Here is a 25,000-nt window from a genome sequence, read left to right on the forward strand (position 1 = left end):
ACCCAGTCAGCCACGCCCAGTGAGTGGTGTCAAGCTAGCCATGCCCACACAGTCGGCCACGCCCACCCAGCCCCCCAAGGTGAACAACAGCTTTGATGCAGCACTAAATTGTTGTGGCCCACCAGCGGCCAGCAGAGCTAGCAGCAGATTTGGGCAGTGAGGAGGTTGGGGAAGAACATGGGCCAGTCCTGGAGTCTGGGGAAGGCTCTAATGAGGGCTCTGTGTTGGAGGCAGGAAGGGGGCCTGGGCCATATGCCAGTTATCAGCTGCCTTCAGCGTCAGACATCTGTGAGGCAGACGAACAGCTGGAGCCTGTTCCCAGTGTGTGCATGCACAGAGTTGCCAGACGAAGGGAATAGCTAAAGAACAGGGGTCGACTTGGGAGAAAGGCCACAGGTGGATGATGAATGGCCCCTCCCAGAGGAAATAAAAGAGGAGCAAAAGGGGAGTGGAGTTTGCAGGAGACAATTAAGCCGCTTAATTAGTTCATGACTCTCTGAGATTCCTGCAGATATCGGCCTGTCAGCTCTGCAAACCAGATAAGGCCTGTGATTATAAATCCTCCCTTGAAAGACTGTGCTGGATGTGAATGAGCAGAATTCACAGTCAATTAATGAAAGGAGTTTTTGTCAGGACAAGGAGTTTGCTTCATGCTCTTAGGAAGCCTCAGTCAGAACATGAATGAAATTGAGTTTGACACCCCTGTCCTAGAATAAACTTTGGCAGGGAGATTGCACAGATGCCGAGACTCCTGTCCTTCATTTTGCCACCTATTTGTTGACAGCTTTATAGTGGCACACACCTTCGGACGACGTATGCTCTACCCAGGCTCTGTCTACCTGCTGCAGAAGGCTCTGATGCCCATGTTACTTCAAGGACAGGCTCGGCTGGTGGAGGAAGTGAGTAAACACCAACCAGGAATTTAAGAGCCCCAATTTCCAGGCTTCTTTCCAGGCTATTCCTCATTCCGATGCAGATAGTCCTTGACTTAACAACCATTTGTTTACTGACCGTTCGAAGTTACGCCTGCACGGAAAGAAGTGACTTGTGATCATTTTTCACATTTGCGACCAGTGCAAAGTCCCTGTGGTTACCTGATCCAAAATTCAGGTGCTTGGAAACTGAGTTGTATCTACGACGATTGCCGTGTCTGGAGGTCACGTGATCACCCTTTGCGACCTCCTGACAAACAAAGCCAGTGGGGAAGCCAGATTCATTTCACAACCGTGTTACTAACTTAACAAGCTGCAGCAATTCCCTGAAACAGCCGTGGCAAAAAAAGGTCACAAAATTGGAGGGGGCGGGGGAACTCAATTAACAACTGTCTGGCAAGAGAAAGTTTGGGCTTTTCAGAGTTTGCAGCAATCACATCCAGAAAGCACACACAGGTAACTTGATTCAGCAGGATTCATTAACTTCTCTTTATATATAATATAACACATGAAGTAAATATTCAATGCCAAAAGCAGGTTTTCCAATGTGGTAGCAAATACAAGCAAACACAGGCAGAGGAGAGAATAGTTTCAGTTTAGAGCAGCAGACTAGTTTTTGAGCTCAGCACAAACTCAGAGCTACAGAGCTAAGACACGCCCAGGCTCCTAGCTGTTTCCTTCTTGCTCACACAGCAAATACTCTTTCAGTTTCCAAACAGCCCTCATTGGCTGACCCAGTTGCCATGTCTATTCATTGGCTGACCTTGTTACCATGTCTTTTCCAGTCTGAACTCTACACTGGCAGGGCTGAATTGTGGTCACAAGTCAAGGACTTTCTGTACAAAAATTAGAAATTAGTTTCCCTGATTTTTTTTCCTCTCCTACCTGCTCCATCCTTCTATCCTGGGAATCTGGCATTTGAGAAGCTTAAAAAGAAAGGCAGATGTTACTTCAGCACCAAACAAAGGTTGTTCTTCTTTTTGCAGTACAATGGAAGACGAGCCAAGCTAGCAGCTTGCGATGGGAACGAAATCGACACCATATTTGTAGATCGAAGGGAAACTTTGGAGCGACAAGGCAGGAAACTAGTGAGTTGACACCAAGTCATAGTTTAACTCTCAAAGACTTTATTGATAAATTTTCCCTTAGTTTTTCCTCTCCTGCTCATCCTTTACAACAAGAATGTGCCAAAATTACTAAGCTGCTAAGGGAAGAGTAGACGCCTATTTTCCACATCAACTGACCCCAAAATGCCCTTCAAAGCAGGAACTACTATCCACCTGTCTTTTATCATCCTATTGGCTCCCCTGTGTGAAAATGCCTGGCTTCCCCGTATTCATAAATTGTTACTAATAGTGGTTGCTTCTCACAGAAGCTGATCAGCTGTAATTCTGAGGGAAAGTCTTCCCATCATCTGATTTGCCTGAGGTGCCTCATGCTTCCATTTTGAAATTTTCCTCAGCAGCTGGGGCAACAGATAAAGCTGTCCAATTAACACTGGGAGAATCTCAGTTCAAGCTGTCCTACACTTGAATTAAACTTGGCCGAGGCTATCAATCTAGCTATCTTTCTGTCTGAATACCAGTGAGCCACACTTAACTATATTTATGATGCCTCGTAGAATTGCTGTGGGGATTAAATGGGAGTATGTCTCTGGAAGAATGCTTATTTATTTGTTTAAAGCTTTGTATGTAGCCCCTCATCTTCCAACCAACTCTGGGAGGCTCTCAAGAAATTAAAACAACGTATAAAATCATATGAGAACCGTAAACCTAAACCTGAGGACAAAAGAAGAAGGGGATGACAGAATGAGGTGGCTGGATGGAGTCACTGAAGCAGTAGGCCTGAGCTTAAATGGATTCCAGAGGATGGTAGAGGACAGGAAGGCCTGGAGGAACATTGTCCTTGGGGTTGCAATGGGTTCGGCCATGACTTCGCAACTAACAACAACAAACCTAAACCAAATAACAAGAGTTGGAAGGGATCATGGAGGTCTTCTGGTCCAGGTGTCTCCAACCTTGGCCACTTCAAGGCTTGTGGACTTCAACTCCCAGAATTCAGCTGAGGCTGAGGAATTCTGGGAGTTGAAGTCCACAAGTCTTAAAGTGGCCAAGGTTGGAGACCCCTGTTCTAGTCCAACCCCATACTAAGTTGGAAGGGACTTGGAGTCCCAAAGATGGTGTTTTTTTTCTTCAAAGGGGCAACTGGGCTTTCTGGTTTTGCTTTGAATGCATTTCACTTCTCATCCAAGAAGCTTTTTCAGTTCTAACTGGATGGTGAGGGAATGGAAGGATTTATACAGATAGCTGGCCATCTGCATTCTTTTAGCGGGTTGTTAAGGTTACCTGGCGGTTTATCTGTGTTCTCAGGGTCACCTGAGTGGTGCAATGGGTGTGGAGCCTTCTTGGAGCTGTTGAAAGGACTGTTGAGGATTGGCGAAAGATGATGTTATATCCCCCCACCCCTCTGTTGAGAGAGGGCTATATTCAATTTTGACACAGATAGTCTTTTGACCCCTCTTTCAAACCAGCGGTCCTCTCTGTCCAAAATGTGGACTTTGTCTTCAACAAAACACAGTCCTTTCAACAATTCCAAGAAGGCTCCACACCAGTTTGCACCTATAGAGCTGAGGTGGAGCAGTGGTTAGAGTGCAGTACTGCAGGCTATTTCAGCTGACTGTTAGCTGCAGTTCAGCAGTTCAAATCTCATCAGGGTCAAGGTTGACTCAATGTTCCCTCCTTCCGAGGTGGGTAAAATGAGGACCCAGATTGTTGTGGGCAAGAGGCTGACTCTGTCAACAGCTTAGAAAGGACTGTAAAAGCCCTGTGAAGCGGTATATAAGTCTAAGGGCTATTGCTATTGCTACGAACACAGATAAACCTCCAGGTGACCTTAACAACCTGCTAAAAGGATGCAAATGTCCAGCTGTCTGTAAGGAATATAAATCCTTCGATTCCCCTAGCATCTAGTTAGAAGTTGGATGAGAAGTGAAACATCTTCAAAGCAAAACCAGAAAGCCTAATTGCCTCAGAGGTGAAGGCAGAGGTGAAGAAACTTCTTGGATGAGAAGTGAAACATCTTCCCAAAAAATCCCCCAGAAAGTCCAGTTGCCTCTTAGGGACAACCATGACCCGGATGACTGAGAATCTCCATAGACATCAAGGGACTTGGAGGTTTGCTAATCCAATCTAATCAACTCAGGCAAGGCACCCTGAACAGGCAGGAACCCCTAAACAGAGTCAAACATTGAGAATAAACCTAAGGCTGGTGTCAAGGCAAACGCCTAATATGCAGTCATCTGATCGTCTCTCAGCGCTTGGGCAGGAAAGTCAGGCCTTCAAAGCTTTAGAGAAAACTAGGAGGAGCGAGGCCTGCCTAACTTCAGGGGACAGAGTGTTCTGTAGGGTTGCTCAGTTGCTCAATGTTCTTGAGAAATCAGGGTAACGTGCAATTCTAATCAAGTTGCAACTGTAGGGATTTGGATAAGTGAAGTTGACTTTCCCGACAGGATAATTTAGGCACCAAGGGCACCGCCTGTTGTTTTAGTGAAGGCGAAGCAATCTTTTTCTCAAAGCAGGAGCCTCTCATCAGCCCCAGACAGTATGGCCAATTTTGGTGGTATCTGGAGGGCAGGGAAGAAATTTAATACAGTTGGTCTTTGACAGTTCACTTAGTGACCATTCAAAGTTCCAATGGCACTGAAAAAAGTGATTTATTACCATTTTTTTCGCGCTTATAACCATTGCAGCAGCCCCATGATGCTCAAAATTTGCATGCTTGGCAACTGATTCATATTTAAGACAGTTGCAGTATCATGTAATCACCTTTTGCAACCTTCTGAAAAGCAATGGGGAAGCCAGTTTTCTTTAAAATTGTGTTCGCTAACAACTGCAAAGATTCACTTAACAACGGTGCCAATAAATGGGGCAAAATGTATTTAATAAGTGTCTCACTTAGCAACAGAAATTTGGGGCTCAATTGTGGCCTTAAGTTGACAACTACCTGCACCAGAAAACTGCAGTGCCTCTCAAAGAAACGCTCAGGTTTCCTAACTGCAGGAATCTTGAGCAGGGGGTTGGACTAGAAGACCTCCAAAGCCCCTTCCAACTCTTGTCATTCTGTTATTCTTCATTACCTCTTATTCTCTGCATATCTCAAAGAGAACTGAAGGGGAGCTCTGTAATTCTTCATAGAGTAGAAGCCAGCAAGAGCTCCACATTTTGGGCACAACATAGGATGCACAACCTTGAGCCATGGTGGCGCAGGGGTTAGAATGCAGTATTGCAGGCTGAGTCACTGCCCACTGCCAAGAGTTTGATTCAAGGTTGACTCAGCTTACCATTCTTCTCATGTCGGTAAAATGAGGACCCAGATAAGAGGCAATATGCTGACTCACGGCCCTGGGGTGCTTAGATTTGGCCCATGGGGCTGCCCTGGAAACTGCGAAGGACCGGCCTGCGGTGCCTCTTGCCAGTGAAAACAGACCCTGGGAGGGCTGCAGGTGGCCCTCCCGGGCTCTGTTTTCGCTGGCAGAGGGTTGCAGGAGGCCGTTGCAACTAAAAACCAGCTCGGGAGCCTGTTTTCACTGGCAGAGCACTCAGGTCACCAAAGGCACCCTCCCCGACAAGAGTGACATCAAGCTGGCCACGCCCACCCCAGCCCCCTGAGGTCAAACACAACCCTGATTCGGCCTTCAATGAAATCGAGTTTGACACCCCTGGCTTAGAGAGAGCTGTAAAGCACTATGAAGCGGTATACAAGTCTAAGCGCTATTGTTATTTCAGCTATAGTCTCCCTTTGAATAAGAAAAACCTTCCCTTGCAGGGGGAACTACGTTGTCAGCTCAAGATCAAGGACCGTTGAATGGTGCAAGGCCTTAAGGGACCAAACGAAAGGCACATGATGGTTTTATTTTATTTTCTTAAGTAATTCTTTGCTGCCAAAGGAAAGCACCCCTGGTTTTGTAGATCGCTCAAGCAAAAACAAACCTATTCGGAGATCGCAGCGTTTGCTGCTCCATAGGGATGCTACAGAAAAGTTGGGACCAGAGGTGATTTATTCTGCCGGTTTATTCTGACCGGTTCGGCCAAACCGGTAGCGGAAATCACAGCTGGCCATGCCCACCCGCCCTGGCTTTATGGCATCCCATTTAGGCCCTTGTTTTTTGACAAAGCGCATGCGCAGAAAGTAGAGTGCATGCGATATGGAGCTTGCACTCACATTTGCAAACAGGTAGGGGAAGGTAAGTTGGGGTGCGTGATGGTTGCTCTGTAAGGGTGAGAATGGTTGATCTCATTCCCAGGTCCTGCAGTGCTGTTTCTCTTAAGGATGATTCCTTTCAACGTCCCAGTTTTTAGCCCTGTTTGGATAGATCCAGCTACTTGTTACGCGCAAGACATTCATAGGCAGGAAGTAGGTGGGAACTTCCTGTATGTTGGCTGGTTGCAAAGCATGTTTTCCGGTCGTTTGCATTGCTGGCACCATAAAAGTTCTTTTTTCTTTTCAGGTGATTTGCTGTGAAGGAAATGCAGGCTTCTATGAAGTAGGCTGTATCTCTACTCCTTTGGATGGTATGATCCATCTCCCTCTATTGCATTCTTTTCAAGGAAAAGGAGTTTTAGATGAATTCATTCACTGCTGATAACAGATTTATCTGACAAGTCATATTTGAGGGGCTGTCGCAGAGAAGAGGAGGGGACCAACTTATTTTCCCAAGCACACCAGAAGGCAGGACAAGAAGCAGTGGGTGGAAACTAATCAAGGAGAGAAGCAACCTAGAACTAAGGACAAATTTCCTGACAGTTAGAACAATTAACCAGTGGAACAGACTGCCTTCAGAAGTTGTGAATGCTCCAACACTGGATGTTTTTAAGAAGAGATGGGCAACCATTTGTCTGAAACAGTATAAGGTTTCGTGTCTGAAGCAGGGGGTTGGACTAGAAGACCTCCAAGGTCCCTTCCAACTCTGTTATTCTGTTGTCCTGGAATTGAATTAAACCAGGGATTCTCCTTAAAATGATTGCAAGAAAATTTGAGTTCACCTTCTAAAACGTTTTCTGGGATACACCCAAATTGTGGGATATGTTTTCCATTCAGATCCTGTGCTAGGATGCCTGAAAGGTTTTCTGTTCCTTTTAAGCTGCTGGAACTCAAGATCTTCCCTCCTAGCCTAGTCTCCCTTCATTTTGGAAATTGCCATTACAAAATCCATTTTTAAGCTGGAAAGGCTACCTGGATGGCGCCTTAGAAACTGGGCTATGAAAATTAAGTCATTGGGAGAAATCAACCCCAGCCACAGAAGTACCATATTTTTCGGAGTATAAGGCGCACTTTTTTCCCTCAAAAAAGAGGCTGAAAATCTGGGAGTGTCTTATACACTGAATTCAGCATTTTTGCCCTCCCAAAACCCTACCCCCTTTGCAAAAATGGCCATGCATAGCCTGTGGGAGGCTTTCAGAGACCTCCTGGGGGCTGAGGAAGGCAGAAATGAGTGAAAAACGGGCCATTTTTCGCTCATTTCTGCCCTCCCCAGCCCCTGGGAGCATTCTGTAAGTTTCCTAAAGGCTATCTATGCCCTATTTTTGCCAAAAAAATAATGGGCCATTTTTTGCTCCCCCCCCCCCCCGGCCAGGAGCACTCTACGAGCCTCCTAAGGGCTATTCATGCCTCTTTTGGGGGGGGGGATGGGCCCGTTTTTGCAAAAAACAGGCCATTTTGGGGAGGTTTGCAGAGTGCAAAACATTTCTTTTTAATTTGCCTCTTCAAAACCTTGGTGTGTCTTATACTCCGAAAAAATACGGTAGTTCGATTGGTGCAGAGCTTTAATTATAACTTGCATGATCAGCCATTTAATTGATGTTCTATAGTACGTTCAGCTCATGTCTGGATTTCCCAAGCTGAAGTGATGGAGACATGTTCTATCATACCTCTCTGGGTATTACAGCAGAGTGGTGAGGTGGTGTCATAATAGCAGTGTTCTAATATCTCAGGGGTTGCCACAAAGAAGAGGGAGCCAAGCTGTTCTCCAAAGCACCTGAGGGCAGAACAAGAAGCAATGGGTGGAAGCTACACATAGTCCTTGCTTAATGAGCAGTTGCTTAGCAATCATTCAAAGTTACAACAGACCTCCCTAGAGCTACTTACAACCCGGTTGCAGAGTTCCAGTGATTGCATTTCTGTGCACTTGGCAATCAGCTCACGCGAACGGCTGTTTGCAGCATCCTGCAGTTGTGTGACTGTGATATTCCACCATTTACTTCCCATTTCTGGCACACACAAAAGAGCCCATTGAAGGCTTGCTTCACAACTGTGGTTTTCATTCATCAACCTTTGCAACAAAAGTTGTAAAATCAGTCACAGTTGATCCGCTTAATGACTGGCACCATTTGTGACCATCTTTCCAGACTCAGTTATGGTCATAAGTCACGGATGACCTCTATGGCTGAAAAATCATTACAGCTGCTTTAGGACCCGATAGAGTTGGTGTAGTGTAGGGATCCTGGTTTTTTTTTAATCCTAGATGGCTTCTTCATCTCCTGCTTGGATTAGAAGACCTCCAAGGTCCCTTCCAGCTGTATTCTGATTGATTGGTGGTTCTTTTTTGTTGTCTTTGAGATTCTAGTTATCGCTGATCTTACATTTCCAGTTGATTTTTCTCCTTCTGTCTTACAGCTGGATATTCTGTGCTGGGATGGAATCACCCTGGGTTTGCAGGCAGCACCGTGAGTTATTCTGAGATTTATTTCAGATTATTTTTGAGTTCTCCAGTAACGAGTCCCTTAAGAAATTTGCTATAGACCTTTCCATTCAGTAATATATAGGGACGCAGTGGCTCAGTGGCTAAAACGCTGAGCTTGTCGATCAGAAGGTCGGCAGTTCAGCAGTTCGAATCCCTAGCACTGCATAACGGAGTGAGCTCCCGTTACTTGTCCCAGCTTCTGCCAACCAGCAGTTCAAAAGCATGTAAAAATGCAAGTAGAAAAATGGGAACCACCTTTGGTGGGAAGGTAACAGCATTCCATGCGCCTTCGGTGTTTAGTCATGCCAGCCATATGACCACGGAGACGTCTTTGGACAGCGCTGGACAGATGAGCACCACCCCCTAGAGTCGGGAACGACTAGCTCATATGTGTGAGGGGAACTTTTACCTTTACCTTATTGAGTAACATACTGGCTGTATTGCAAACCAATGAGCCAATCAACCAATTAATATTTGGATCAAAAACATGTAGAAGTATTATTTGCTAGGCTGAAACAATGGACTTTTTGAAGGCTTTTAAAAGAAGGAAGAAGGTAGAGTCCTGCTATTTACATAAAGTAAATGTGAGTCACTTAATTTCCCATTGCTGTCTGTTCTGCCCTGGATATCTTTTGCTTCCTCTTTGACGAAGCTTAACAATAGTAATTGTATGTTTGTTTGGAAAACCCAATAATATTTACTTTTGAAGAGATTTACTTGAGCTTATAGAAGACAAGAAAGAAAGATTGAGAGTCCTTAAGTATACAAATGCTAACATCCAGGGAAATCAACTTATTTTTCAAAGCAGCAGAAGGCAAGACCAGAAGCAATGGATGGAAACTAATAAAGGAGAAATCCACTCCAATCAAAAGAGGAAAAAAAAACCTAAGGTGGCATAGTGGTTAGAATGCAGTACTGCAGGCTACTTCTGCCAACTGCCAGCAGTTCGATTCTCACTGACTCAAGGTTGTTCCATCCTTCCTAGGTTGGTAAAATAAGGACCCAGATTGTTGGGGCAATATGCTGACTCTGTAAACAGCTTAGAGAAGGCTGTGAAGTTGTATATAAGTCTAAGTGCTATGGCTGTTGAACTATTTCCTGACAGTTAGTTAGAACGATTAATCAGTGGAACAGCTTGCCTCTAGAAGTTGTGAATGCCCCAACACTGCAAGTCTTTAAGAAGATGTTGGATAGTCTAAAATGGTATAGGGTTTCCTGCCTAGGCAGGGGGTTGGACTAGAAGACCTCCAAGGTCCCTTCCAACTCTGCTATTGTATTGTATAATTAATCAGTGGAATGACTTGCCTCCAGAAGTTGTGGGTACTTCAGTGCTCCAACACTGGTGTTTTTTTTAAAAAAGAGATTGGACAAACTTTTGTCTGAAATGGTATAGGGTCTCTTGCTTAAGCAGCAGTTGGACTATAAGACCTCCAAGGTCCCTTCCAACTCTTATTCTGTTATATGCCCAACATTTAGCCTTTGCCCTTCTACAATGGCGGAATCAATCCGACCTATTCAGTGGTTTACATATCGCTAAAAGTAATGATATTCCTCATTTTGGACATGCACACGCATTTTGGGAAACGTTTCTAGTTTCTTTCCTAGAGGATGGCCATGCATGGATTTATGTCCTAGTTTTTGTAAGGGTAAAAACGTGTGGGCTGATTGAGAATAACAAGCAGGTAGTTAGTAGAGATGGATAATTGACTGTTTTGCTCAAAGAAAAAAACAACAACCCACAAGTACTTCTGTTTCTACTTGGAAACCACTTCTGGACTTTGTGCTTGACATGGGGGGGGGGGAATGAAACTTTGATTTTGGGTTTTACCGATTAGATAGATTTGTTGTTATAGAAATGGTTAGTTTATATTTAGTCTTAGTCTTTCCCCTCAGGCATGACCTTTCTTCCTTGGCCTCCCTGCTCTCACCAATTTTGTGTTAACTGTTTTCCCCACTTGTCTCTAGGGAGTGCCCCTGCCGCAGAATGAGGCCAATGCCATGGATGTGGTGGTGCAATATGCCATCCACCGCCTGGGCTTCCTTCCTGAAGACATCATCCTCTATGCCTGGTCCATTGGGGGCTTCACAGGTATTAAATAACGAGGCCTAGAGGGAAACTAGAAAACTCCTAGCAGAAGGGAGAAGCGGGAGAGAGAGAGAGAGAGAGAGAGAGAGGCAGTGTTTCTCAACCTTGGCGACTTTTAAGATTTGTGAACTTCAACTCCCAGAATTCCCCAGCCAGCATGCTGAAGTCATTGAGGTCATCTTGTATATCTTTACAGCTGCACTGCAGTCCTTGGTCTGAAACCCCAAGGCCGAATGTAGCTTTCAGCCTGAACTAAAGTTAGACACCTCGAATTTTAGGAGGTGCCCATCTTGAGGGATGCCTCAAGATGGGCACTGCCAAGTTCAGGTATCTAGTCTAGAAAGAGGATCCATTCAGGGGTTTGGTGCCCTACATAAAATATCCAAATACAATCCTTTTCTGTATTAATTATGCTCAATCCACTGATTGCCCCAAATTACCATATTTTTCAGCGTATAAGACGCACCAGAGTATATGATGCAACAAGGTTTTGAAGAGGAAAATTAAAAAAAAAAACCTTTTTGCACTCTGCAAACCTCCCCAAAACCGCTCTTTTTTGTGAAAACGGGCCCATTTTTTTTCCAAAAAAAGGGCATAAATAGCCCTTAGGAGGCTTGTAGAGTGCTCCTGCTGGGGGAGGGCAAAAATAAGCAAAAAATGGCCCATTTTTCATGAAAACAAGACCTTCCCCCCCCCCCCCCCCAAAAAAAGGGCATGTATAGCCTATAGCCTTTAGGAAGCTTATAGAGTGCTGCTGGGGGGGCAAAAAACGGGCCATTTTTCGCTCATTTCTGCCCTTCCCAACCCCAGGAGCTTCTGAAAGCCTTCTAAAAGCTCCGCATGGCCATTTAGGTGAGGGGGCGGAGTTTCAGGGGGCAAAAAATGCTGTATACAGTGTATAAGACGCACCCAGATTTTCAGCCACTTTTTTGAGGGAAAAAGATGCGTCATATACTCCGAAAAATACGGTATGTATTAATGGAAACATGATTCGCCATACTAGGTGGCCCCTTAGTGGACATAAAGAGATTAGAGTTTGGAAGGATGCAGTTTTGAAAGTACATGAGGCCAGATCAAGACAGAACCTTTGAAGTATTTGGCGGGGATGCTGACACTGGGCGATTTTAAAGGCAATTTATATAATATTCCAGATGATTATGGACTACAGTATCTGAGCATCTCTTAGCATCACATACTTAGTGGTGAGAAATTCAGAGGGAGGAGGCACAGATGTCCCACTTGTTTATGATTTTGTGACGCCCCTGCTTGAGTTTCCACCTCTCCCTAAATACAGATTTCTCTTTCTCTTTGCACCCCACAGCCACTTGGGCAGCCATGTCTTATCCCGAGGTCAGCGCCGTAGTCCTGGATGCCTCCTTTGATGACCTCGTGCCTCTCGCTCTCAAGGTCATGCCGGAAAGCTGGAGTAAGGGGACGGACAAGAAATGGACCCTTCTTTATGGTCCAATGGTTTCACCTGTTTTGAATCTGTTTCCCAGACTTCTAAATGGTTCAGTCCGTGAGACAGTTAAAACTTGGTCAGTAAGAGCTGAACCAACTTTTTTCCTTTTTACCACTAAGTTAGTTCTCGTGTCCTCTGTGGCCTGCGTTTCTTTCCCTTGTCACCTTGGGAGTGCTTTATTATCCTGTTGCTTTGATTTCATCTTGTAGGTTGAAATTCCAGTTTTGCAACATAGCTATCAATCAGTGTATTATGCTGTAGGCGTCACGGAGCTATAAAATCCCCAATCCTGAATAGCTGCTATGTTTAGAAATGGTTTAGATTGGTATTCCTTTGTTTTATTTTATTTTCTGTCTTCTGCTTTAACCACGATGGAGGTCAGTGGATGTGTAATCTTCACCGCTCAGTTTTGTTTCTCGTTGATGTGTGTTTCACAACTGCTGGCGGTTGGATTCTCAGAAGGATTTTCCCTTTGGTGGGGAGAGCCCCTGAGATACTCAACGTTCTTGTAATGTTTGTTTACAAATGTACAGGTTGAATAGATAAGCATTCAGCTCAGAATTATGAAATGCCAAGTTAAGGCTGCAGACTTTTGCATGTGTCAGGGCTTCAAGTAGCAAGCAAAACACCCATAGCAAGCAAAACTCCCAAGGCAGGTAGATTCCTCAAAGAAAAGCTTTATTGGATATATCATATTGGCACAGATCTGGTGAAAACCGACTCTTGTTTTCACCTAATTAAAAGTAAAAGTTTTTCACTTTCTCAAAACAATCAGTCACATGGCCCAATCATGAGTCTGTTTAGTTAGGGAGTCATTGTGATGTAGTAGTAGTGCAGGTGGTGGAATAAGAACCAAGGGGACATAAAATTCAATGTGGAGAAAAGCAAGAATATATCTGCTGAATATAACTCTGCATTGGTGACAGGAAGGGCATCTGGCCAGTAAACACTCAGCTCCATTCAGTTGCCCATACTCCATCCCACAAAGGATTATGCGGTTGTTAAAAGGAGGTGATGATGTGAAGTTGGTTTGGATTAGAGACTTACTTGCTGGACAGAAAAATGATGTAATGTTATCCTCTTTGTTCCACAGGAAGCTTGGTCACCCGGACAGTGAGACAGCACTTAAACCTGAACAACGCGGAGCAGCTCTGCAAGTAGGTAACTGAGAGGAGGAAACACCACGGAGCAAAGCCATTGCCAAAAGAAAGTTGGATGATGCCAACTCTTTGGTGGCTAATTTTTAAAATCAAGGTGTCTTTTGGCCATTTTGGACTACCATTCCAGCCCATGACCAGTAGCCAAATAGCCCAAAAGATCTGGCCAGAAGCAGGTTTCCCCTTTTTTTGTTTTAACCCCATTATGATTGCTTATTGGTGGCAAGTGTAAGTGAAGATTAGCCAAGGAGTTGTCCATTGATTTCATTAAAGCAAAGATTGAGTTCTGAAATCTACATCTAGAAGAGAGGTGAGGAACCATGGCCCTTTTACGACTGGTGGACTTCAACTCCCAGGATTCTTGAGCCGGCTAGCTCAGGAATTCTGGGAGTTGAAGTCCACAAGTCATAAAAGGGCCATGGTTCTCCATCCCCCATCTAGAAAAGGCCAGGCAGAGAGAGACTTTCTGTACCGGGTTGTATGCAGAATGCAGAATTGAAGAGATCAGAACTTCTTAACCATGGAAAGTTCTTCCTGGTTCTTTTCGCCCCTTTTTGGCTTTTGGCCTTCTGGCATTCACCATTATTCCAAGTGCCGTGAAATGCCCTGCTTGAAACCTTTTGAAGCAAAATGCAGGTGGTCCTCGACTCACAACTTGATTTAGTGACCGTTCAACTAAAACAGGCGATTCTCCAGTTTGTCTGAAGTAAACAACTATCAGTTTTCAAGCAAGCTAGTCGGAAATTAAAGCTTCTTGCTTAGAACAAGGTGATAATGCCGCTGAGATGCAACAATAAAAGGGACAGAAAAAGAGCCCACTGGGCCACGGGGATGTATCCGGCTAATCCTTTCAACCCAGAAGTGCCTTGGTAGCTGCTTCTGACATGAGAGTAGTAGTACAGGGGTGTCAAATTTGATTTCATTGTGGGCCACATCAGGGTTGTGTTTGACCTGGGGGTGGGGGGGAAGCTCGACATCAGTCGTGTTGGGGGCTCCTGTGGCAGCCCAACCACTCTGCCAGTGAAAACGGGCTCCCGAGCTCTGTTTCCCGTTGAAACAGCCTCCTGCAAGCCTCTGCCAGCGTAGATGGAGCTCCGTTTTCACTGGCAGAGGCACTGCAGGCCGTTCTTCACTGTTTCCAGGGCAGCATCGCGGGCCAGATCTAAGCCCCTCAGGGGGGCAAGATCCGGGCCCCGGGCCTTGCGTTTGACACCCCTGTAGTTGTAGAACAATGTTTGTAGCAAGTTTAGATGAAACGTCCTGGTTTGCCTCCATATTAAACCAAGTCTCCTCTTCAGGTATCAGGGTCCCGTATTGCTGGTCCGCAGAACCAAAGATGAGATCATTACCACCACGTGAGTAAAATAGCCAACCAAGGGAATTGCCCAGATGTCCACCCAGCCTTGCCAATTTGGTTGAGGCTGTAAATAAACGTAGCTTTCGTGTCATATTTGTCCTGTAGAGTAGGAAAGATCCATGTTTCAGGGTTGGTTCCAAGTAATAAATCCATATCAAACAACATTCCAAGATCAGCAGTTGCCTCAAAGAATAGCTTTATTGGGAATGTCACATTGGCACAGATCTGGTGAAAAACAACTCTGAAGTCTCCCACGGTTTTCATCTAATGAAAAGTAAAACTTCTACTTTCTCAAAACAATCAGTCACATGACCAGCCACGGTGGTACGGTCTGGCAACCCGATAGCATCACTCTACTTTCCTCCAACCAAGTGTGAGAATGTCCTTGGTTCCCAACAGAATATATTTTGTTTTGGCCACAGAATCCCCTCTTGTTTCAAATCCCCCTCCCTATCCCTCAGCTCCAGTGTGGCAAAATTGAAGCTGTCAAAAATGGCTTCGGTCAGGTGAGCTTCAGGATGGACACCATGGCGTTAACTCTTCTTTTTTTTTTGACCTCCTAGGGTTCCTGAAGATATAATTTCTAACAGAGGGAATGACTTACTGCTGAAGTTATTACAGCACAGGTAAATAAATATTATAGCTGAGGTTAGATAGAGAGCAGAACCTTCCCAGTTATAACTGGTTGTGTCTGCCAGATTTTTCCTGTTTTGAGGTATAGACTACACTTTTGTGGGTTTTCCACCCCAAAACCCCCCTGTTTCCCTGAAAATAAGACCTCCCGGATAATAAGCCCAATCAGGCTTTTGAGCACATGCGCTAAAATAAGCCCTTCCCCGAAAATAAGACCTCCCTGAAAATATTGCAACACAGCAGCAGCCATGAGGTGACCACGCTCGCTGCCTCCTGCACCTCAAAAATAATAAGACATCCCCGAAAATAAGGCCAAGTGCTTATTTCGGGGGTCAAAAGAAAATAAAATCCTGTCTTATTTTCAGGGAAACACAGTATGTCAGGAAAACACACTGTCCTTTTTCAGCGAGAATGCCGCTTAAATTCAGTCTTTGAGGGCAGAGAATTCAGAGGTCATAAAAATAGGGGGGGGGGGTAAAATAGAACTGAACATACAGGCTAACCGCTTTGAGGAAAGGTTTATAAATATATATTTTTTTTGTCGGGGGTGGTGGAAGCTGATGGGATTCTTTCTCAACAAATACTACCTGCCCTAGGTATCCCAAAATCATGACAGAAGAAGGCATCAGAATCGTCCGAGAATGGCTGAAAGCTTCTACACCCATGGAAGAAGGTAACACGTTCGAAACCTAAACCTAACCCCAGATAGGTGACATGCTGAGGCTTGCCTTGACGGGCTCCAGAGCTGTTGTGGGTTTAGATGATTCGCATTAACCGCCCTGTGAAGGAATTCTTGGTCCCAACGCAAGACAGTTTCGGGTACAGGCATTGATTACTCAACAGAAAGGTTCAGAAATGTCAGATGTGTTTAAAGAAAGACCTGTCCCAAAGATGGATGGTGGACTTAAATCAGGAATGTTGCTCTGATGCTACTAAAATAAAGCCTTCAATGCATGTGTGAGAACTGCAAGAGTTCTTTCCAAAATAGGCCCAGATGCAGCTCAGCAGAATGTTTTAACGCTTGATTTTATTGCATGCTGCCCAGATGGGTGGGTGAGTGTAGGGTGGATGGATGCTGAGGGAAAATAAAGGAAAATAAAAGAAAGGATTGGATTGGATTGGATTGAATAATTTATTGGCCAAGTGTGATTGGACACACAAGGAATTTGTCTTTGGTGCATATGCTCTTAGTGTACATAAAAAGACAAGATACATCCATCGAGAATCATAAGATACAACACTTAATGATAATCATAGGGTACAAATAAACAATCAGGAAACAATCAATATACATCATAAGGATACAGGCAACAAAGTTACAGTCATAAGTGGGAGGAGATGGGGGATAGGAACGATGAGAAAACTAATAGTAATAGTAATGCAGCCTTAGTGAATAGTTTGACAAGGTGAGGGAATTATTTGTTTAGCAGAGTGATGGCGTTCGGGAAATAACTGTTCTTGTGTCTAGTTGTTCCGGTGTGCAGTGCTCTATAACATCATTTTGAGGGTAGGAGTTGAAACTATTTATGTCCAAGATGTGAGGGGTCTGTAAATATTTTCACGGCCCTCTTTTTGACTTGTGCAGTATATAGGTCCTCAATGGAAGGCAGGTTGGCAGTAATTGTTTTTTTCTGCAGTTCTAATTATCCTCTGAGGTCTGTGTCTGTCTTGTTGGGTTACAGAACCAAACCAGACAGTTATAGAGATACAGATGACAGACTCAATAATTCCTCTATAGAATTGTATCAGCAACTTCTTGGGCAGTTTGAGTTGGCGCAGAAAGAACATTCTTTGTTGTGCTTTTTTGATGACGTTTTTGGTGTTAGGTGTCCATTTTAAGTCTTGAGATATGATAGAACCTAGAAATTTGAAGGTCCCTACTGTTGATACTGTGTTGTCTAGTACTGTAAGAGGTGGTAGTATGGGAAGGTTTCTCCTAAAGTCTACCACCATTTTACGATTTTGAATGTGTTCAGCTCCAGATTGTTCCAGTCACACCATGAGGCTAGTTGTTCAACCTCCCACCTGTATGGGGTTTCATCGTTATCTCGAATGAGACCAATCACTGTTGTATCATCTGCAAACTTCAGTAGTTTAACAGATGCAATCATTGGTATGTAGAGAGAAGAGAAGTGGAGAGAACACACAGCCCTGGGGAAAAGGAAAAATAGCAATAGCACTTAGACTTATACACCGCTTTACAGCCCTCCCTAAGCAGTTTACCGAGTCAGCCTATTTCCCCCAACAATCTCGGTCCTCATTTTTACCCACCTCGGAAGTTTGGAAGGCTGAGTCAACCTGGAGCCCTTTCAGAATAGAACTCCTGGCAGTGGGCAAAGTCAAACCTGCAATGTTGCATTCTAACCACTGCGTCATCAAGGCAACCTTCAGCCTGGTGAGATTCGAACTGCCAAATTGCAGGCAGTCAGCGGAAGTAACCTGCAGTACCGTATTCTAATCACTGCGGCTCTTTCAAAAGAAAAGAAAGGGGAAAAGAAGAAAGGAACAGAGGAAGAGAGATAGAAATCCCTTGCAATCAGAGCAGTGCCCCCACCTTTGCATCTCCCTGCCATTCAAGCCAGAGGGCTCTACTTACACCAGCTCCTTGTCATTGCAGCCTCTATATATAGCCGCTATGAAGTAGAAGACGACTGGTGTTTGTCTGTACTGAAGTCGTACCAAGCCGAAGATGGTGATGAGTTTCCCTGGTCTGTTGGTGAGTCCAATGCAAGAAGGATGGAGAGCAGAAATCTAGGCATGGCAGAAAACCAGTTGGTGGAATTGCACACAATTCAGTCTTGTTCTTGGTTGGGAGAAATCTTAAGAATGTGCTATCCAGGTTGAAATTTGAAGACTTGTCCAATAATGTTGGCCAAGGCTTACTGGCCTGTGGGAATTAGCTAATGATATGCTGCCCTCCCACAACTACTTTTAAGGGAGTAGACCAATAATGATGAGCGCATTCCGAACCAGATACACAAAAGCAAATAGTAGAAAAAATAATAACGGGAGGGGAATGAAGAAGTATAGAAACGAAGTGGGGAGGGGAGAAAAAAAACACATTGACTTCCGATTCCTTCTGGTGCAGTAGAATAAAGCATTAACATCAAACCTCAACTTTTTACTTTTACATAATAGTCCAAACTACCCATTTCTATAACAACAAGTTTATCTAATTGGGAAAACCCAAAACCAAAGTTTCACACCACCCCCCCCCCCCCGCTGGAATCTCAAGCACAAAGTCCAGAAGTGGTTTCCAAGTAGAAACAAAAGTACTTGTGGGTTTGTTTGTTTTTTTCTTTGAGCAAAGCGGTCAATTCAGCCATCTCTGCTAACAACGTCAGCTTTTGCAGCCATTCGTTCATCCATGGTGGGGATCAAAGTGTCCTTCCATTTTTGTGCCTAGGCCACCAATTTGATCAGAAGGAAGTGAGCTTTAATCAGCATGTTTAAACCCCAAATTGACTGAATGGGGGTTCTGTTGCACCTTGCCTCCCTGTTAGAATCTTCTCAACCCACCTCATTATTGTTTTCAAACCAGGTGAAGACATGACCCTAGATGGGAGACGACAACTTGCACTATTCCTGGTGAGTTCTCCTAGCCTGCACCCATATATTCTGCTCCCCACACTCCATTGTTCTAGCACATCCACCTCACTTCCATCCACCATTTCCCTGTCCAACCAGGTAGGTTTCACAAGAGTGTTGTAAGGCCCTTAGGATTAATTCCCATTTTGTGCATGCACACCAGGGGTGGGTTCCTGCCAGTTCTAAGCTCTTCTATAGAAGAGGTTCCACAAATCTACAGTGCCATTTAGAACCGGTTCCAGCTCCCTCCCCCCGCTCATCCACACATCATCAAGATGAAGAGCGAGAGGAGGAATTCTGGGAGTTGAAGTCCACAAGTGTTAAAGCTGTCAAGTTTGAACACCCCTGGGGTTTTTTCTAAAGGGTTAGGGGTGCAAGGGTCTTGTAACTTGACAGCTTTAAGACTTGCGTGCTTCAAATGCCGGAGTTTCTGAGCCAACAGTTTGGTTGCTAAGCAAGAGCGTTGATAAGTGAGTTTCACCACATTTTACAAGTTGGCCACGCCCACCTAGTCACATGGCTGGCAAGCCACTCCCACCCAGTCACATGGCCGGCAAGCCACACCTACAGAAGAGGTTCTAAAAAAATTTGAAACCCACCACTGATGCACACGCTGGGCAACAACTTAAGCAAAGTGTTCTGAGGCACTCCCATCGAGAAACACCAGAATTGGTGTTTTTCCTGAGGAAAAGGGAACACAGGTAGTCCTGAAGTTACAAACCACAATTGAGCCCAACAATTCTGTTGCTAAGCGAGACACTTGTTAAGTAAACTTTGCCCCATTTTACTGCCTTTCGTTGCACCGTTGTTCAGTGAATCACTGCAGTTGATAAGTTAGTAACATGGCTGTTAAGCGAATCCGGCTTCCCCATTGACTTTGCTCATCAAAAGGTCATAAAAGGTGATCACATGACTCTGGGACACTGCAATCGTCATAAATGTGAGTCAATGTGCCAAGCATCTGAGTTCTGATCACGTGATACCCCCCAACGGTCGCAAGTGTGAAAAATGGTCCTAAGTTTTTTTTTCAGTGCCATTGTAACAGTCACTAAATGAACTGTTGTAAGTCGAAGACTGCCTGTATTCTCCCCCAATTCTGACAATCTGTGTCTTTGAGTCCAGTACGTTAACCCCATAGTTTGCTCAACCTCATTCTTATCTTGATGGCGTTATGCCCGAGAACGGGCTGAAAACTTCCTGGGCCCATCAAACCAGTGGCAATTGGCAGACAATGGAGCTAGCAGAGTGTTTTGCTGGCCAGATGCCCTTCCAGTCGCCAATGCAGAGTTTTGTTCAGCAGATATATTCTCGTGCCCAGAGAGAGAAATATCTGCCTCTACCTTGGATCGAACTCACAGCCTCTTGATTGTGAGGCGAGAGCTCCACCTTTAGGCCACCTCATCAATCACTCCTAATGGCTTTATTTTATGGTCCTCTTAAAATAAGGCAATTAGCTAGCCACTCTTCAGGCCTTGGAGAGCAGAGATGGCCCAAAAGCTACCAGTTGGGTTCCCCCCAAGGTAACTTTTTTTTTTCCATTCCACAGGCACGGAAGCACCTGCAAAATTTTGAAGCGACACACTGCACTCCACTTCCACCCCAAGAATTTCATCTTCCATGGAGCCTATAGCATCCTCCACGACCCTCACCGTCACTACCTCCCATTCGTCTCCTGCACTCACGGCTTCTTGTTTCCAACCTCCTTCCTGCCTCCACCTTTCTTGCCTGTGCGCATATGCGTGAATGGCCATCACTGTCCTCCCCCTTCACTGCACTGTAAATCTGCTTTTCCCCCATGTAATATGACTCCTCCGACCACCAACCCTCACATCTTGTTGTAAGGGTTCACAATAAAGATGGTATTTTTTATATTTCCTGACTCTCTGGTCTCGGGAGCTGCTGGCCGTGTCTGGGTTGGAAGCTAAGAGGGTTTGAGCTGGGTTGGAAACTGGATGGGAGAACAGCAAAAAATTGCAGGGCTGAAATTTAGTCTGGGGGGGGGGGGAAGAGGAGGCAGTGGGATACCACTTCCTTGATGTTTCTAAGGAGACAGCATGCAAGTATCCCATCCTCTCTAGAAATCAAATTCAGCTAGAGGACATCTTTACTGCGTCGTCTTCTATATATAAAAAAATGGCTGTGTGTATGTTCCAGCATAACTCTGGAACACCTCAAGCAATTTCAACCAAACTTGGTACACAGATGACTTACTCTCTGGAGACAAATACTATAGGGGTAAGACACTCCTAACACCCCTCGGGGTATGTCTTCTGTTAAGATACAGCCTATTGTGCCTTCAAATGGATTCTACTGTACTGCCGTAAAATGGCTCCTACTGTACAGCACTGTGGAGTTGCCATGGTAACAACTTCACAGTACTCCACAAGAGGGCTCCCTCTGGTAAGGGGGAAAATCCAACATTAGAAATTACAGTGACATTCATGGAAGGAGGTTTGGGATAGATAAATACCCGGGCAGCTCCAGGTTATCAGCTATTAGATATATATTGGAAAAACAATAACCTTTAGACTGATAGAAGCCTGTGGTGTGTGGTCCTCCTGTCACTGGATGAGCTGTTTGCCCTGAGTGGAATATTTCAGTACACAAATAGCCTTTTAACTATCCTGAAAAATGCTTAGAAATAAAAAGGGCAAGAGAGCATCTGACTAGCTGAAGGAACAGAGTTTGTGCAGGAAGCAAGGATAGAGTAAGCAGGAAGTATACCAATAAGTATTTAAGAAAGGCTAATAAATACCCTGATGAGTTTTGAGCCTAATTCTAATCCAACTAAATGAGGGGGGGGAATACAAAGTCTTGACCTGTTCAACTGGGTCAAGAGGATTTTGTGGCTGTATTTTTCTCTTAGTTGAGAACAGGGGTGTCAAACTTGAGTCCTGTGGGATAGATCCAGCCCACGGGGTGTTCAGAACCAGCAGATGGGGCTAGCCTGGAAATAGCAAAGGAGCAGTCCACAGTTCCTCTGTTGGTGAAGCTGACAGGGCAATCCAATAATACCATATAAACTGAAAGTAAACCTCACTCCTTACTAGCACTGGTGATGTTACCTAGTTTGGTAATGAAATGTCTGTTAGAAAACAACCAAGCTCAGAGACCACCAAGGATCATACCCCCACCCCATGTCAACCCTACAAATATTCTCCTTTATTAGGACTTCGCAACCGTGGCACTTTAAGATGTGTGGACTTCAGCTCCCCAAATCCCTCACTGGGAAATTCTGGGGGTTGAAGTCCACACGTCTTAAACATTACCAAGCTTTAAGGTTCCCCTCGCACATGTGTGCTAGTCATTTCCGGCGCAAGGGGTCGGTACTCATCTCCATTTCAAAGCCGAAGAGCCAGCGGCTTTTCTGAAGACATCTCCATGGTCATGTGGCCGGCATGACTTAACCCCGAAGGTGCACGAAACGCTGTTACTTTCCCACCAAAGGTGGTTCTTATTTTTCTACTTGCATTTTTTTTACGTGATTTGAACTGCTAGGTTGGCAGAAGCTGGGACAAGTAACGGGAGCTCACTGCGTTACACGGCGCTAGGGATTCGAACCGCAAAATTGCCGACAAGCTCAGCATCTTGACCACCACATCTCTTATACCAAGCTTTAGAAGCCCTAATAAAGGAGACTATTTGTAGCTCACATCTTAAAGGGACGTCTTCAAAGGGGAAAAACCAACTCCAGTTGCCTTTTGAAAAAGCACCTTTTGGACAACCATGACCTGAATGACTGAGAATCCCCATAGACAAGAAGAAACAATTGTTGATGGAATCCTCCAACAAGGTCTCACGCATTTCTGAAGGCAGGATGAATCGTTGAGTGGGTTTTGCCTCATTTTGCAACTTTTCTTGGCACAGTTGTTAAGTGAATCACTGCAGTTGTTAAGTTTAGTAACACGGTTGCCAAGTGAATTTGGCTTCCCCACCAACCCCAGGACACTGCAGGCATCATAAATACACGCCAGTTGTTAAGCATCCAAAGTTCGATCACGCGACCATGGGGATGCTGGAATGGTCATAAGACATAAGAACGGTCACTAAATGAAGTGTTGTAAGTCGAGGACTACCAGTGCAAAGATCAGCTAACTATTAAACATAGGGATGCAGGGGCTAAGACACTGAACTTGTCGATCAGAAAGGTCAGCAGTTCGGTGGTTCAAATCCCTAGCACACATAACGGAGTGAGCTCCCATTATTTGTCCCAGCTTCTGCCAACCTACCAGTTCGAAAGAATGTAAAAATGCAAGTAGAAAAATGGGAACCACCTTTGGAGGGAAGGTGACAGCATTCCCGTGCGCCTTCGGCGTTTAGTCATGCTGGCCATATGACCCACATGAGACGTCTTCGGACAGCATTGGCTCTTCGGCTTTGAAACGGAGATGAGCACCGTCCCCTAGAGTTGGGAACGACTAGCAGATATGTGCGAGGGGAACCTCTACCTTATGCTTCACAATTGCTAAGGGCCTGAGTCACAAGGCTAAGTGCAGGGATGCTGTGAAAAGCTTTAGCGTAAGCATAAATTACTTTTCTCAGCACCGTGCTAACTTTGAAGTCACTAAACGAATGGTCATAAGTCAAGGACTACCTGTATGGCAGTGTACTCTCAGGTCCCCCCGCCCTGAATAAAGTTTCACTGCTCTCATTTTTTTGGGCTTGAAATAAAGACGTATTCCTAATATGTCCCAATTGTTTGGAATTGAATTGTAATTTTTTGTAAGCCACCCAGAGTCATTGAGAGTGAGTAGGTAGCCATATAATTTTTCTAAATCTATATATATAAAAGCAAAATGCCACTCGCTACATCATGAAATATCCAGAACTGTAAAGCCTACAAACTTGAAATTTGGCACGTATGTTCTTGCCTTCTCGGTTCTCACTAAGAAAGGATTTTTCAAAATGACCATCAGATCATTAGCATTTCTTATACAGTAATTAACATGTTCTGATGCTAAACAGATGTTCTACTCCCCCTCCCCACCTGAAAGGAACTCTGTTCCAACTGCCAGTTACCTTATATGGGCATGGCCAGCGTGGGACTCATCCAGCCTGTGGGCTGGCCTGGTTACATGGTTTCATAGTGAAGCATGGGTATCCAGCTAGTAAATAAATAGAGGTGCCTTCCTTGTGGGCTCTCCGTCCCTGGCGGTTTTTCAAGCAAAAGATATTTTAAGGCTTCCTGCCTTGGGCAGTGGGTTGGATTAGAACAGGGATGTTAAACTCAAGGCCCCTGGGCTGTATCTGGCCCACAAGGTGCTTAGATCTGGCCCACAGGGCCTCTGCCAGCAAAAACAGAGCTCACACACCACCACCACCACCGAGCTCTGTTTTTTTCTGGCAGAGTGCTGCAGGAGATCATCATGGCCAAAAATGTGGCCCCGGGGCCATGCATGTCCCTCCCGAGCTCCATTGTCGCTGGACGAGGGATATTAAAATGAACTAAAAACAAATCAAAAGGAGAAATGTTTCCCCTTTTGCATTTGAGCATGCAAGAAGGGAGAGGAAAGGAGAAAGGGAAAGAGGAAAGGCAAAGAAAAAGATGGGAAGAGCGCAAGGAAGGAAATATAAGGAAAGAGGAGGAGGAAGGAGAAAGGGAAATGAAGAGGGAAGGAAAAAGAAAAGGAGGGAGGGAGGGAGGGAGGGAGGGAGGGAGGGAGGGAGGGAGGGAGGGAAGGAAGGAAGGAAGGAAGGAAGGAAGGAAGGAAGGAAGGAAGGAAGGAAGGAAGGAAGGAAGGAAGGAAGGAAGGAAGGAAGGAAGGAAGATTATAATGAATGAGGGGGGGTCTGAGAGAAATCATGCCTTAGCACTTGGCCACAACAGGTGCCCCCGATACATGGTCGAATTGTCCATGCCCACCCTGGCCACACCCACCCCGGCCCCCCAAGGTCAAACACAACCCTGATGCAGCCCTCAATGAAATGAGTTTGACACCCCTGGATTAGAAGACTTCCAAGATGCCTCCAACTTCATGGTTCCATGATTCTAAGAAGCGTTGTGGTTAAAATGAGCAAACATGAAATGAGTAGTGCTAATACCCTGA

At 45.0% G+C, this 25,000-nt stretch overlaps 1 protein-coding gene across 2 annotated transcripts in view; it reads left to right on the forward strand.

Annotated features, from left to right (window-relative positions):
• Nucleotides 1-20,824, forward strand: part of ABHD16A (abhydrolase domain containing 16A, phospholipase) — a 46,454-nt gene extending 25,630 nt beyond the window's left edge. For both annotated transcript variants that reach the window (XM_087708495.1, XM_087708496.1), the window contains 13 exons: nt 785-899; nt 1,919-2,020; nt 6,439-6,502; nt 8,604-8,653; nt 10,636-10,759; nt 12,078-12,182; nt 13,312-13,375; nt 14,674-14,730; nt 15,296-15,358; nt 15,962-16,038; nt 17,983-18,081; nt 18,907-18,953; nt 20,500-20,824. In XM_087708495.1, the coding sequence (XP_087564621.1) occupies nt 785-899; nt 1,919-2,020; nt 6,439-6,502; nt 8,604-8,653; nt 10,636-10,759; nt 12,078-12,182; nt 13,312-13,375; nt 14,674-14,730; nt 15,296-15,358; nt 15,962-16,038; nt 17,983-18,081; nt 18,907-18,953; nt 20,500-20,583 (1,051 nt within the window). In that variant the 3' untranslated portion in view covers nt 20,584-20,824. The remainder of the gene's footprint in view (nt 1-784; nt 900-1,918; nt 2,021-6,438; nt 6,503-8,603; nt 8,654-10,635; nt 10,760-12,077; nt 12,183-13,311; nt 13,376-14,673; nt 14,731-15,295; nt 15,359-15,961; nt 16,039-17,982; nt 18,082-18,906; nt 18,954-20,499) is intronic.
• Nucleotides 20,825-25,000: the final 4,176 nt, after the last annotated feature.

Source organism: Thamnophis sirtalis, unplaced genomic scaffold (assembly GCF_051295495.1).
Source record: "Thamnophis sirtalis isolate CommonGarterSnake01/CBP01778 unplaced genomic scaffold, rThaSir2_p1.2 scaffold_3, whole genome shotgun sequence".
In the NCBI taxonomy this organism is placed as follows: domain Eukaryota; kingdom Metazoa; phylum Chordata; class Lepidosauria; order Squamata; family Natricidae; genus Thamnophis; species Thamnophis sirtalis.